This window comes from Nannospalax galili, unplaced genomic scaffold, assembly GCF_000622305.1.
Source record: "Nannospalax galili isolate Female #2095 unplaced genomic scaffold, S.galili_v1.0 scaffold120, whole genome shotgun sequence".
Taxonomy (NCBI): Eukaryota; Metazoa; Chordata; class Mammalia; order Rodentia; family Spalacidae; genus Nannospalax; species Nannospalax galili.
Window position 1 is genome coordinate 4147561 of NW_008350324.1, and position 13688 is coordinate 4161248.

The following is a 13688-nucleotide window of genomic DNA, read 5'->3' on the forward strand; positions in this document are numbered from 1 at the left end:
TGCCCATACAGTGGGGGAAAGGGCTGCAGAAAAGATGGTAGAGTACTCACCTACCAAGCTTAAAGCCTTGGGTTCTAACCCCAGTGTGGCATAAACTGGTCTAGTGGCCCACATCTGTAATCTTAGCACTGGGGAGGTAGAGGCAGCAGAATCAGATATTCAAAGCCAGCAGTGAGTTTTGAAGCTAGCCTGGGTTACATGAGACCCTGTCTCAAAAAAAAGCAGGGAAAGGGGGAGCATGGAGAATGTGCTGGAAAGATAGCTTAGTCAGTAAAGTGTTTGTCACATAAGCATGAGAACCTGGGTTCAATCCTCAGAACCTATGTAAAAAGCTAGGCTTGGGGGCATGTGCTTGTGATTCCCGAGTTGGGGAGATGGAGACTGGCCAGTCCTGAGGCTCACTGGCCACCAAGGGGTTGACCTCTGGCCTACACAGACACAGACACACACACACACACACACACACACACACACACATACACCATTCACAAACATGCACACACACAAAAAATAACACAACAAAAAGGCACCCAGGAGCCGTGGGAACAAGAAGGACCTAACAAGGCGACCTTCTACACTGCCAGAACCATGTCATTAAAAGTCAGCCACTGATAGGTGTGATGGCACACACCCATGAGCCCAGTACCTGGGAAGCTGAGGCAGGAGGATCAGGAATTCAAGGTCAGCCTGAGCTACATAGCCAGACCCTGTCTCAAACAAACAAACATAAAAACTCCTACTTTTGGTCTTTTTGAGACAGGGTCTCCCTGTAGCCCCAGCTGTCCTGGAACTCACTATGTAGACCAGGCTGGCCTTGAACTCACAGAGATCTGCCTGCCTCTGCCTCCTGAGAGCTGAGATTAAAGGTGGTGCCCCCACTAGGCCTGGCCCACAAACTTCTACTTTTACAGTAAAATACTTTTGGTGGTTTTGAGAAAGTGTCTCTCTATGTAGCCTAGACTAGCCTCAAATTTGCCATCCTCCTGCCTCAGTTCCTGAGTGCTGGGATTACAGGTATGAGCCACCAAGCTCTAAGCTAAGGGAGTTGCATATAGCTTTCTTCAGCCTAAGCAGAAAGGAGAAGGCTGGGTGAGACTCAGCCTCGGCAATGTGGCTCACTTCCTCCACAGGGCAGCCTGGACCACGATGAAGGAACTGGGTACCGCCCATCCCTCAGTGGCAGGTAGCCTTTCCTGCATGTGTATAGCAGAGGGCCATAGGGCACTCAGTGCACCAGGGCTTCACTAACTTGCCACAGTTCTCAGAAAACCCATACAGGGGCCAGAGAGATGGATCAGTGGGTAAAGGTGCCTAACACCAAGTTGGATAATCTGAGTTCAATCCCAGGAAACCACATGGTGGAAGGAGAGAACCAAGTCCTGCAAGTTGTCCTCTGACCTCCACATGTGCCTCATGGTATGTACAGGCCCCTGCCTCCACCTCCTCCCCACAGGTACACAGAGTAAATAAAATTTCTAAAAGGAAGGAAGGAAGAAAGGATGTTAATTCACAGGGGCAGCAGCTATCTCTGCAGAAGCCTCAGTGGGCCAAACTCAGAGCTACAGGGTTCAGTGATGACCCTAGAATCATCTCCAAAAACGTTCTGGAGGCTTCTACCTGGACTCAGCAAGGCCAGCACTGCCCTCCTCCCCAAGGTGCAGCACTTGTGGTCACTGCACTGAGTACAGAGCAGGTACTTGAACACAGCTGATATTAGCTGTGTTCCACCTCCAGCCACTCAGCCTTGCCCTTCCTGCCTCAGCTTCCCCATCTGTGGAATGGGAAGACTTGATTCAGTAAATGGCCTCTGAGAGCCTCAGAGCCAAAAGGACTGACAGCTTTTAGAAACTGGATCACAGTCACAGGCCAGAAGAAAAACATTAGGAAGCTCCTGTAACTGGACAGACTTCAGGACTTCTGGTTGGTTCTTATCCAGGCTGTGGCCTTTCCCCATCTGTTTCTCAAACTGTAGCCCTTTATGAGATCAACTGAGACAGAAGGCAATAGTGTTCTGGCCCACGTTTAACACACCAGCTTGACAAAGGCTGAACAGTTGACAGGAGCTTACTTTCCCTCATCCTATTTAATTAATCTGTCTGTGTTTATAAAAATCTATGGGCCAAGCTATGAGTTTTACATGGGGCAGTAAATACCTCTCCGAAAGCTCAAAGGTCTAGTCCTGGAGCCTCTCAAGAAACATGTTTGAGTCAGGAGTAGTGATACAGGCCCAAGAGTCTAGCTCAGGAGGCTGAGGCAGGAGAATCATGAGGTGGAAGCCAGTCTGGGTTACATAACAAGACCTTGCCTCAAAATAAAAATAAAAAGGGCCAAGGGGTGTGTTCAGTCATCCAGTGCTTCCCCAGCATGTATGAAGTTCTGGGTTGAGTACCCCAAACTTGCAGAGGGGGTGAGAAGGAGAGGGAGAGACTAAGAGGAAGAAGGTGGAGGAAGAGGAGGCATTGGCAGAGGAAACAGTGGCAGCTTATTTGAAAAAGCCAGGCCACTGTTCAGAGGCGAGCAGGGGTCTCAAATATCTCCAAAGGCCATTACTCTTGTCCCCACCCCCTTTAGCCATGCATGCCTCCCTGGGTCCCCTGTGTGTCATCATGTCTCTGGTCATCACTCTCATTCCCCAGAGCACAGGATTCTCTCTTGCAGCTTGGAAGTTGCTCAGCCTTACTGACCCATTTTCCCGCTGCAGTGTATTCTGGACTTGTCCTGCTTTCTTAACTTGCGATCCCTCTACTTTTGTTTCACTTTCTGTCTCCCAGTGACTGACTCCAGGCAGACCCAGGGACAGCTTTGTGGCTGGTGGGAACCAGCTGAGGAGAAAGGAGGTCAGAGGCACAACTTCCACAGGGCAGAAGCCACAGCCAGCCTGGCACAGGCTCTTAAATCCCCATCTACCACATACCAAATCCCAATGGTCTCAGGGCTGTGTTTGGGGCACTGGTTCAAAGTCAGACTCATTGGCCAGTGAGATGGCTCAGTAGGTAAATGTGCCTGCCACCAAGGCTGATAACCAGAGTTCAATCCCGGGACCCACATGGTGGAAGGAGAGAACGGACTCCCACAAGTTGTCCTTTGACTTCCACACGTGTTTCATAACACACATGCCACCCCCAATAAATAAGTAAATGTAATAATAAAAAAACTTCAACGTCAGAGTCAGCAAAGCTGAAAAAGAGAAAAGGAGAAAGGGGGAAGGCCACCTCCCAGCAGCTCCAGAATCACCAAGGCTGAAACCCCCAGGAAGAAGGGGGTCTCATCCTTGGCCTCTACTCCCCCAAAATGTGATATGTGTACCCCAGATTAGATTAGACATCCCATTGATGGGGGACAGGGCAGCCTGAATGTCTTTCCTCTGACCCCAAGACTTCAAGAGGCTGTCTCTCTCTGAGGGCCTCAGTTTTCCTGCCTGTAAAATGGAGGCTCCCACTATGACCTCCCTGTATTATAGCCTCAAGTCTGGCATCTCAGAGGGAAAGAACACCCGAGACAGAGGAAGGAGCCTGGACAGAAGACACTGGCACAGTGAAAGGAGTGGGAGGTGTGGGAGAGGCCTCAGTTTCCCCAATCATAAAATAGACCAAAGGGTCCTTGTTCTTTTCTTTCACTCATTCCTTCTTTCTGTCAATCAACAGTGGGGCTTTCTGAAATCCTACTGAAACTGTGCCACCCGTTCAGCCCCACCTCCAGGCAAGGAAACAGGCTCAGAGAAGAGAAGGGATCTGACCTGGGTCACATAGCAATGGAGCTGATCCTGGAAGAAATTTCCAGCACAACCAAGGAAGGATTCCCCAGCCTGCTCCACCCCCCCACACTGCACCAAGTTTACCATACTGGGCTCATCCAAGCCCACTTGGGGGTCTCTTGAGCCCAAGTCTCCCTTACCATGACAGGCCTCATTTCTGTGCCACCTCCTATGGCTGACGCCCAGGCACCCACCCTACCTTCTTGGCTAAGCAGGACCAAAAATGTGAGTCAGCAGAGAACAGGCCACCAGGTGGAGTCACAGGGATACCCCTACTGCCAGTCAGCGCTTCGGATCCCTTCAAGGTGGGCAGCCTCAGAGGTTTCCTCTCCCTGGAAGCCTTGCCAGACCAGCCCCCACCCAGCTGTTGTGTTTGCAGCAACTTTCCAAGTGCCACTAGAATAGGGAGGGAGCGGGTGTCCTTCAGCATCATGCATCCCCAGCACTGTGGGAATTCATATCCTCTGCTGTGGAGCTGAGGTGGGAAGCCAAGCCTACATCAGGGAGCTGAATCCTCTGAGCACTGTAATCCACCTGGGGAAAGGGGGAACTGCAAATTCTGGAGGCTCCCCCAGCACAGCCTGGCTCTGGCTTCCCTCTGGACCTTGTCTGCCTGTCTCTCCCCTCTGAGCTGCTCCCAACCCCCGCAGGAGCCCACCTTCAAGCTCAGGGCCCCAGACAGTGATGGAGGAACCCAGGCAGACAGAAGAGTTAGTGAGACACCCATCACAAGGCCTGCATGTGTCCCAAGAGTGCTGCTGACCATGTCTTTGGAGCACCGAGCACTTGGCTGGGCAGTACTGGGCCAGTGACTTGTCCCTGGATGGGCAGGTGTCAGCAGCACCTGGCCAAAGTACTTGTTTGTGAGCATGTGGATTTGGGGACCTTCAACTGCCCCACAGGGCTGGAGCCAGGCTCACTCCCTGGCTCTGGAAGGGGCACGAGCCTCTAGGAGAGCCTTCACCAGCCATCAGGGCTGGGAGTTGCAGTATCACCCATGGGGTGGGGACCCGGTCTCTTTGGTACACAAGTGCGGTCAGTTCTTCCTGGAGGCAGGTGCTGGCCCGGAGGAGGTGAGGGCGGCAGAGGCCGGAGGGGGCCGGAGGGGGCCGGAAGGCGCCGTCACCCCGGGCAGCCGGCCGGCCAACCCTTACCCGGTCTCGCGGATGGCGTTGGTGAGGTTTGCCCAGGCCACCGCCTGGGGGTGGAGACCCTCCACCAGGCGCAGTTGGCCCGACGCGGCGTCCAGCAGCACCGAGCGGATGCGGGACGCGGGCAGGTCGAGCCCGTTGCGCTGCCAGCCGGGCCCCGGGATCGGCAGGGCGCCTGCCGGGCAGCTCAGCAACAGCCAGGCCAGCCAGGCCAGCAGCGACCCGGCCGCCTGGCTCCCGACCGTCGGTGCCGCCATCGGGCGCAGCAACTCGACCACGTGACTGCCACTTTGCGGGGCGGGGCCACGGCCGGCCTTCCGGGGTGGGCGGGGCCTGCGAGTCCTCGGGGGCGGAGCCCTCCTTAAAGGGCCCGGGAGCTTCCCTGCCGAAAGCCGGTGCAGCACACTGTTTGGCTGGGCGATTTGTCTTGCTATCTGTCAGCCTGTCTGTAGGTCTGAGTGAGTGTAATGGTCTCACCCTGTAGCCCAAGCTAACCCGGACTCGCAGCAAGCCTCCAGCCTCAGCCTCTCTTCAGTGCTGGGATTACAAGCATGTGCCACCAGGCCTGACTACATGGCAGATTTTCAGACCTAGAGGAAAATTGCACGAATAGTAAATACCAGGGAGAAATACCTAGGACAAGGAAGGAGAATGGGAGACTGAGTGGGGGAAGGGAACCAGCTGGAGCAGGGAGCTGGAGGGATGAAGAAAGCACAATATAATGACATACATGTAGGAAATGCCAGTAATCCCAGCACTTGGGAGGTTGAGGCAGGAAGATGGGTTGGAGGCCAACCTGGACTACATAATACTGAACCCCAAGGCCAGCCTGGGCTATAGAATGAGACCAGACAATTCTCTTGGAAGCCCATACCCACCCTCTCTTAGAAACCCCCACACCCATGACCTTTAGATGTGCCTTTCTTTCTGAATCTCTCTCTCTCTCTCTCTCTCTCTCTCTCTCTCTCTCTCTCCAGAGACACTTGGATTTCTGAGTTTGAGGCTAACCTGATCTACATAGCAAGTTCCAGGCCAACTGGGGCTACATAGTGAGATCCTGTCTCAAAAAGAAGAAAAAGGAGGAGAAGGAGTAGAGGAGGAGAAGAGGAGGTTGGCAATTCAGTCCCATTTGGACACCCCAACCTGTACAATGGATCCCACAAGTGAGTTTTCAACCAACCTAGTCTGCATAGTAAAACCCCATCTTTGAGTCTGAGTTTCACTATATATCCCTGGATAGGGGCTCACTATTTAGACCTAGCTGGGTTGGAACTCACTATGTAGACCAGACTGGCCTTGAATTCATAGAGATCCACCTGCCTCTGCCTCCCCAGTGCTGGAATTAAAAATGTGTGCCACCATGCCCAGCTATAAGAATTTTTTTAATATTTATTATTTTTATATTATGTATATGAGTGTGTTGCCTGCATGTATGTAAGTGCATCCATATTGTGCAGTGCCCTCTGAGGTCAGAAGAGGATGATGAATGCCCTGGAACTGGAGCTACCATGTGGGTGCTGGGGTTCAAACCCTGGTCTTCTGGAAGAACAGCAAGTGCTCTTAACCACCGACTTATCTCTCCAGCCCCCAAGAAATATTTTTAAAGGCTCCTTGCTGGGCATGGGGCATGCCCAAAATTCCAACACTCCAGAGGTAGAGGCAGAAGGCTTGAGGATCAGTTCAAAGTTAGCCTCAGCTACATAATGAGTTGGAGGCCAGCTTGGGTTACATGAGACCATGTCTCCAAAAAATACACAAAACAAAACAAAAGAACTGAGGGCACCCAACTGTCTCTCATCCTCTAGAAGGAATGGATCCCTTGGTATCAATTCCAATCCCCAAATGTCATTTGGTAAACTGTGGCTGTGAATGTTTTCTGTGACCAAATCCCTCTTTCACATCTGGAGAAACTGAGGCTCAAGTAGGTGAAGCAGCTTCTCCAAGTCCAAGTCATAAAACTAGAAATGTCAGCACAGAGATTTGAATTTATCTTGGAAGCACTGTGGGTGCTGCCCATTCTGGCCACAAGGGGCATGCACAACCACGTCCTCACTTAACCTCCTTTCTCTGCTCCCTCTGAAAGGCAGAACCCCCAGCAGCCTGCATCCAGTTCCAACACTGCGTCATTGTTGACCATAGAGAAGCCATCATTCTGAACCTCAGTGTACTCACCTTTACAGAGGGCTCAGTAAACAGCCTGACTCCCAGGACTGCTAGGATAAAGTCATAGTCCCTTGGACTGGGGGCAGAATGTTGGGTACACCTGAGACACAGCAATGGGGCCCTGTGATCCCAGGGAGAGTGTTGTCATGGTACACACACACATATACACCCAGACATACACATATACACATTCATAATACACACATATGTATATACATGTGCATACATAAGAGATATACGTACACATGCATACACGAACACACATGCATACACACTCATGCAGGCACACATACATACATATAAATACCACACATACACATATACAGACATGCATACACACATGCATATACATACACACTCACATACACACATATATGCATACATATATACACCATGTGCTGGATAGCTTTAGTGTCAACTTGACACACCTGGGTTGAGGGAGCCTCAATCGGGGAATTGCCTCTATTGGACTGACCTGTGACCATGTCTGAGGGGCATCTTCTTGATGAGTGATGTGGGAGGGCCCAGCCCACTGTGGGTGGTGCCACCCCTGGGCACGTGGGCCTGTGTTGCATAAGAAAGCAGGCTGAGCAGGGGCCAGGAGAGCAAGCCAGTAAGCAACATTCCTCCATGGCCTGTGCTCCAGCTCCTGCTTCCAGGTTCCTGCCCTGAGTTCCTACCTTGGGCTCCCTGATGAACTGCAGCCTGGGAGATGTAAGCTGAATAAACCCTTTCCTCCCCAAGTTGGTATTGGTCAGAGTATTTTGTCACAGGAATGAAGAACAAACTAGGACACTCCATATGTACACATACATACACACATACACACACACTCACACACGTACTTGTCCATGTTATTCTGCAGCCTGGGCAACTTCTAAGCAAGCTGTGATTGTCCAAGGCCATGACATAGAAGATTCTGGGTGATGTTGCCCATCAGCATAGGGTTCCAGCAGTCCTCTGCGGATTAAAAAGTCACCAGCCAGAAGCAGAAGCCTCAGAATTTTCAGGAGCCAGACTGTGATTCATAGCCAGAAGCAAGGAGCCAGAAATTCAGACAGGATTGGGTTCATCCTACATGCATGGATGGATGGATGGATGGATGGATGGATGGATGGATGGATGGTTGGATGACTGGATGGGTGGATGGGTGGATGGGTGGGTGGACAGATTGTGTGTGGGCATGTGTACGTATACCTGTGTGCTTGTGTGGAGGTCAGAAGACAACTTTCTGGAGCTCGTTCTCTCCTTCTACCATGTGGGTTTTAGGGATCGAATTCAGGACACCAAGACTTGTGGCAAGGGCCTTTACCTGCTGAGCCATCTCCGTGGCCCAGGATTGGGTTCTAATCCAAAGACCATCATTTGCTGGCTGTGTGACCCTTTCAAAGTGACTTCTCTGAGCCTAGAAGAAGTAAGCCTTCTCACTACCCCTAACATTTTCCTTAGATCATCAACTCTCACAGAGCCAGAAACAAAGGGAAGGACTTTTTTTTCAGCATCCCCACTGCCCAGTCCAAGAGATATCTCCATTCCACCCAGTTTTAAGGTTTTCACTGTCCAAGGCCACCAGCCAAGCTGAGATGAGACTTCTACATAAGCAGGTCCCTGCTGTAACAACCCCATCCCAATGTCCAGCCTCTGACCCTACCCCCCATGTACCACATGCCCTTTACTGTGCCTCAGGCGTATCTGGTCCGGGTTCATTTGTGCTCCTGCAGACTCCACCCATGACCCTGGTATCTGACATCTGCCCACCTGAGGCTTAGGAACAGTTCCTCATTAGCTTTTCCCCACAGGCCTAGAGATCCAGAAGTCCCATCATGGTTTCAGAGCTGAGAGAAGTCTGTCACTGAGGCAGCACGCACACTGTGTGAGGTAGGGCCAGCCCAACCAGAGAGACAAATGGCTCAGTCACTTATGTCTCCAAGTGAATAACAGTCTCAAAACACAGAAACAACAGCTGAATGTGGTGTTGTATGCCTTTAATCCCAGCACTCAGGATCAAGTCCAGTCTGATCTACACAGCAAGTTCTTGGCCAGATGGAGACCTAGTCTCAAATAAACAAGAAACCCTAAATAAATAAATAAATAAATAAATAAATAAATAAATAAATAAATACCTGGGAGTGGTGACATACAACTTTAATCCCAGCATTTGGAAAGCAGAGGCAGGCAGATTGGAGGCCAGCCTGGTCTGCGCAGCAAGTTCCAGGCCAGCTGGGGCTACATAATAAGAGCTTATCTCAAACAACAATAAATCAAAACAAAACAACAGCAACAATGGGGCTAGGGAGATGGCTTGGAGGATTAAGCACTTGCCAGACAAGCCTGAGGACCAGAGTTCAGGTCCCCAGAGCTCAACACAAATGCTGGGTGTACCTGGGGACCCGCTTATAATCCCAGCACTCAGAAAGTGGATCTGTGGAGTAAGCTGGCTACTAGACTAGCTATACTGGTGATCAGGGTTCAATTGAGAGGCCCTGCCTCAATGAAGAAGGTAGAAAGAAACTGAGGAAGACCAGATGTCAAACCTCAGACCACACACCATACACACACAGAAGAGAACACATATGCATGCACAGGGTACATACATATGCATCCATACACACTTGATCATGAATACACACATACATGTACATGAAAAACAAAACAAAAACTGGGGCTGGAACGATGGCTGAGTGGTTAAGAGCACGTACTGCTCTTGCAGAGGAGTTGAGTTAAGCTCTCAGTACCCACTTCGGGCAGATTACAACAGTAACTCCAGCTCCAGGGTTAGTTAAGGTGAGCCTCCTGCACCTTTACGGAACCTTTTTGTCTCAGGGCCCCTTAGACTAAGACAGAAAGTTCTAGTTCCCTTTCTTCTTTAGTTCTCTCTCACCACTTCTGCTCATGCTGCCTTGAGGTTCTTGCACTGTCACCAGCTGCCACCCACACCCTGGTCTCTGAGCCTGGCATGCTGAGTGTTGAGACATCTGGCCTTACCTGTAGGGGAAGCAAATATGCCAGGCCTGGATGGGAAGAGACCTTGATTCCTGGCCCCTCAGACCCAGGTGCAGTCTTTGCCACTTCCCAGTGCATTCCCTGGGGGCAACCTCTTTGTCTTCCTGAGCAACAACTTCCCTTGTCAGTGAAATGGAGTTTGTTATAGCCTTCAACCAGCAGGGCGTGGGGACACACACACACACACACACACACACACACACACGCACACACAGGTAATGTAGGACTCTAGTAAATAGCTTGCCGTTTTATTTGCTTTTGGGTTTTCTGAGAAAGGGTCTCATGTAGCCCAGGTTGCCCTTGAACTCATGATCTTCCTGCCTTCACCTCCCTGAATGCTGAGATTACAGGTGTATGCCAGGTTTATGTGGTGCCAGGGGTCTAACCTGAGGCTTCGTACATGCTAAGAAAGCACTCTACCAACTGAGCTATAGCTGCACCCCATTACTTATTTTATTTTATAAGTATGAGCGTGGATGTGAGTGCACCATGCATGCAGTGCCCACAGAGGGCAGAGGAGGGTGTTGGATCTCAGAGAAATGGAGTTACAGACCCACCCAGGTCCTTTGGAAGAGCAGCTGGTGCTCTTAACCACTGAACCATCTCTCCAGCCCTCACCACTGTGTCTCTGCTTTGTTTCATTTTGGTTTGGTTTTCACTTTTTTGAGATGGGGTGTCCCTGTAGCACCAGCTGGCTTGGAACCCACTATGTAGAGCAGCCTGGCCTCAGTCCCACAGAGAGCCACCTGCCTCTGCCTCTCGAGTGCTGGGATTAAAGGTGCACACCACCACCCAGCTTCCCATCACTGTTTTTATTTGTAGTTAATTGATATGAAATGGAGGATGGGAGCTACTGTGATCCTAGACACCTGTATCACAACACTCAGGAAGTTGAGGCGGAAGGATCAGGAGTTAAAGGCTGACTGGGCTAGGTAGAGAGACTGTCTCAAAACAGAGACTGGTGGTTCATGCCTTTAGTCCCAGCACTTAGGAGGCAGAGGCAGGTAGATCTCTGTGAGTTTGAGGCCAACCCAGTCTACATGGAGGGTTCCAGACCAGCTGGGATTAGAGGGAGACCTGTCTCCTCTCCACAGAGAGGAGAGAGAGAGAGAGAGAGAGAGAGAGAGAGAGAGAGAGAGAGAGAGAGAGAGACTGAGGATAGGATGGCCCACACATCATACTGTAAGCAGCTGTCCATCCAGTGGGACTTTAGGGTCCCTTTTCTGTCCTATCTCTCACTCTAGCTTCTCTCTGACCTGCATTGTACCCACACACACACTAATGGACATGTCTGTGAACTGAGGCATAGTGGCAGCTTACCTCATGTGACTTTCCAAATATGGTCACATTAGGATGTTAAGTCTCACATTCCCTTTCTAGGAGACACTTCAACATACCACCCTCTGAGTGGCAGGGACTGTGACTCTGGAGGAAGTGACATCATGACACATTTAACTTCCACAACTAATTCCCAGAAGGTGGCATAGCTTCCCCTTTACTCTCTGGTCCCTCATGCTGGCCCCTTGAGATGCCATGTGAGCATTCATCTGGATATGGCCATGTGCTGGTGCGGTGCAGAAATCACCTCATGGAGAGGGCCCACATGGAGAGGCCCAAAGCTACACCTAAAGAGACAAATGTCTGAGTGGCCTTGGGCTGCCCCAGCCCTGCTATACTGGGTCCCAGAAATGGAATTCAAGTCATCAGCAGGTACCTTTACCCACTGAGCTCTACACCAGCTTTGGTCTTCTTACATATTTATATATGTATTTATTTTTAAGATTTGATTTTTGGGGGCTAGAGAGATGGTTCAGTGATCAAGAGCACCGGGTTACTCTTGCAGAAGACCTGGGTTGGGTTCCTAGCACCCACATGGTGGCTAACAACCGTCTGTACATAACTCCAGTTCCAGGGGATTTGACATCTTCTTCTGACCTCCACAGGCATTGCACAGCACAGGTGCATTTACATACCTGCAGGTAAAGCACTCACACATATAAAATAAAAATAAAACATTTTTAAAAGATTTGATGTTATTTTTATGTGTATGAGTGTTTTGTCTGCATGTATGTAAGTGTACCATGTGTGCAATGCCCACAGAGGCCAGAAGAAGGCATTAAATCCCCTGGAAATGGAGCTATAAATGGTTGTGAGCTGCTATGTAGGCACTGGGAATCAAACTCGGGTCCTCTGCAAGAGAAGCAAGTGCTCTTAACCACTGAGCAATTGCTCCAGCTCTCTTTTTGTTTCATCTTAAATTTTTTTGTGTGTGGTACTGAGAATTAATTGTGGGGCTTTAAGCATGGTAAACAAACTCTGCACCATGAGTTCCACCCCCAGCCCTCTTTTCACTTTTTATTTTGAGAGATGGTTTCACTAAGTTACATTGGATGGTCTTGAACTCATTCTGGAACCCAGGCAGGCCTTGAAATTTAGATTGCCCTGTATTCCTCCAGGCTGGGGGTGCAGCTTGCTGGCTGTCATGTGCCCAGCATAGAAGAAATGCTATAGAGGGAAGCTGAGGCCAAAAAGGGACCTCAGATACAACACTTTGGGCTCCATAACCAGAGTGTTTGTGGATAGGATGGGACCTCTTTACCTGGAGTTTTCTGGAATCATCAGCATCATCAACATAACCACCATCATCACTACCATCACTACCATCACCACCTGATATCATTACTGTCATCACCATCATTATCACTATCACCATTGCAATCATCATCATCATCAGGATCATCATCATCATCACCATCATCACCACCATTACCACAATAAAAATCATCATCATCACCATCACCATCAGCACTGCCACCATCAGCACCATCTTCCTCATCATCATATTGAGACAGTGTCATGCTCTGAAGCTCAGGCTGGCCTCAAACTCACGGTCCTCCTGCCTCAGCCATGGGAGTGCCAGGATGACAGGTGCATACCAACATACCATGCTTTCCCAAATTTCTCTAGTCACTCTTCATTATCACCACTCTTGCCTGTCCATCCCACTGTCAGAAACAGAATCTACCAACTGCACCCCCTGACTGCCTTCCTGGGGTCTCTTGATGATCTTAAAAAAAACAAAAAACAAACAGCAAAAACATTTACTTATTATGTTGTGTGTATGGGTGGATTTTGTTGTTGTTGGGTTTTTTGTTTGCTTCGTTTGTTTGGTCTTTTTTGAGACAGGGTCTCAAAACTTTGGCCTTGAACTTATAGAGATCCACCTGCCTCAGCCTCCCAAGTGCTGGGATTAAAGGCAGGTGTCACCACACCTGACTGTGTATGACTGTTTTGCCTGCATGAATATTATCTGTGTATCATGTGAGTGCCCGGTGCCTGTGGAGGTCAGAAGAGGGCATCGGATCCCCTGGAACTGGAGTTATGGACAGTTGTGAGCCACCATTTGGGTACTGGGAACCGAACCCTGTAAGAGCAGCCATTCCTCTTAACTATATCTTATTTTTCATTTATGTGTATGTACATGTGCCCACAGAGGCCAAAAGAGGGTATCCAATCCTCTGGAGCAGGAGTTACAGGTGTTGTGAGCCGCTGACATGGGTGCTGGGAATTGAACTGCTGTCGTCTGCAAGAACAGCAAGTGCCATCTCTACAGCTCC

General features: G+C 50.0%; 1 protein-coding gene across 1 annotated transcript in view; it reads right to left on the reverse strand.

Annotated features, from left to right (window-relative positions):
• The window catches only part of Plbd2 (phospholipase B domain containing 2), a 24079-nt gene extending 18878 nt beyond the window's left edge, over window positions 1–5201 (reverse strand). Inside the window, exon 1 of the mRNA XM_008847474.2 lies at window positions 4909–5201. Coding sequence (XP_008845696.1) covers window positions 4909–5162 — 254 coding nt within the window. The 5' untranslated portion in view covers window positions 5163–5201. The remainder of the gene's footprint in view (window positions 1–4908) is intronic.
• Window positions 5202–13688: the final 8487 nt, after the last annotated feature.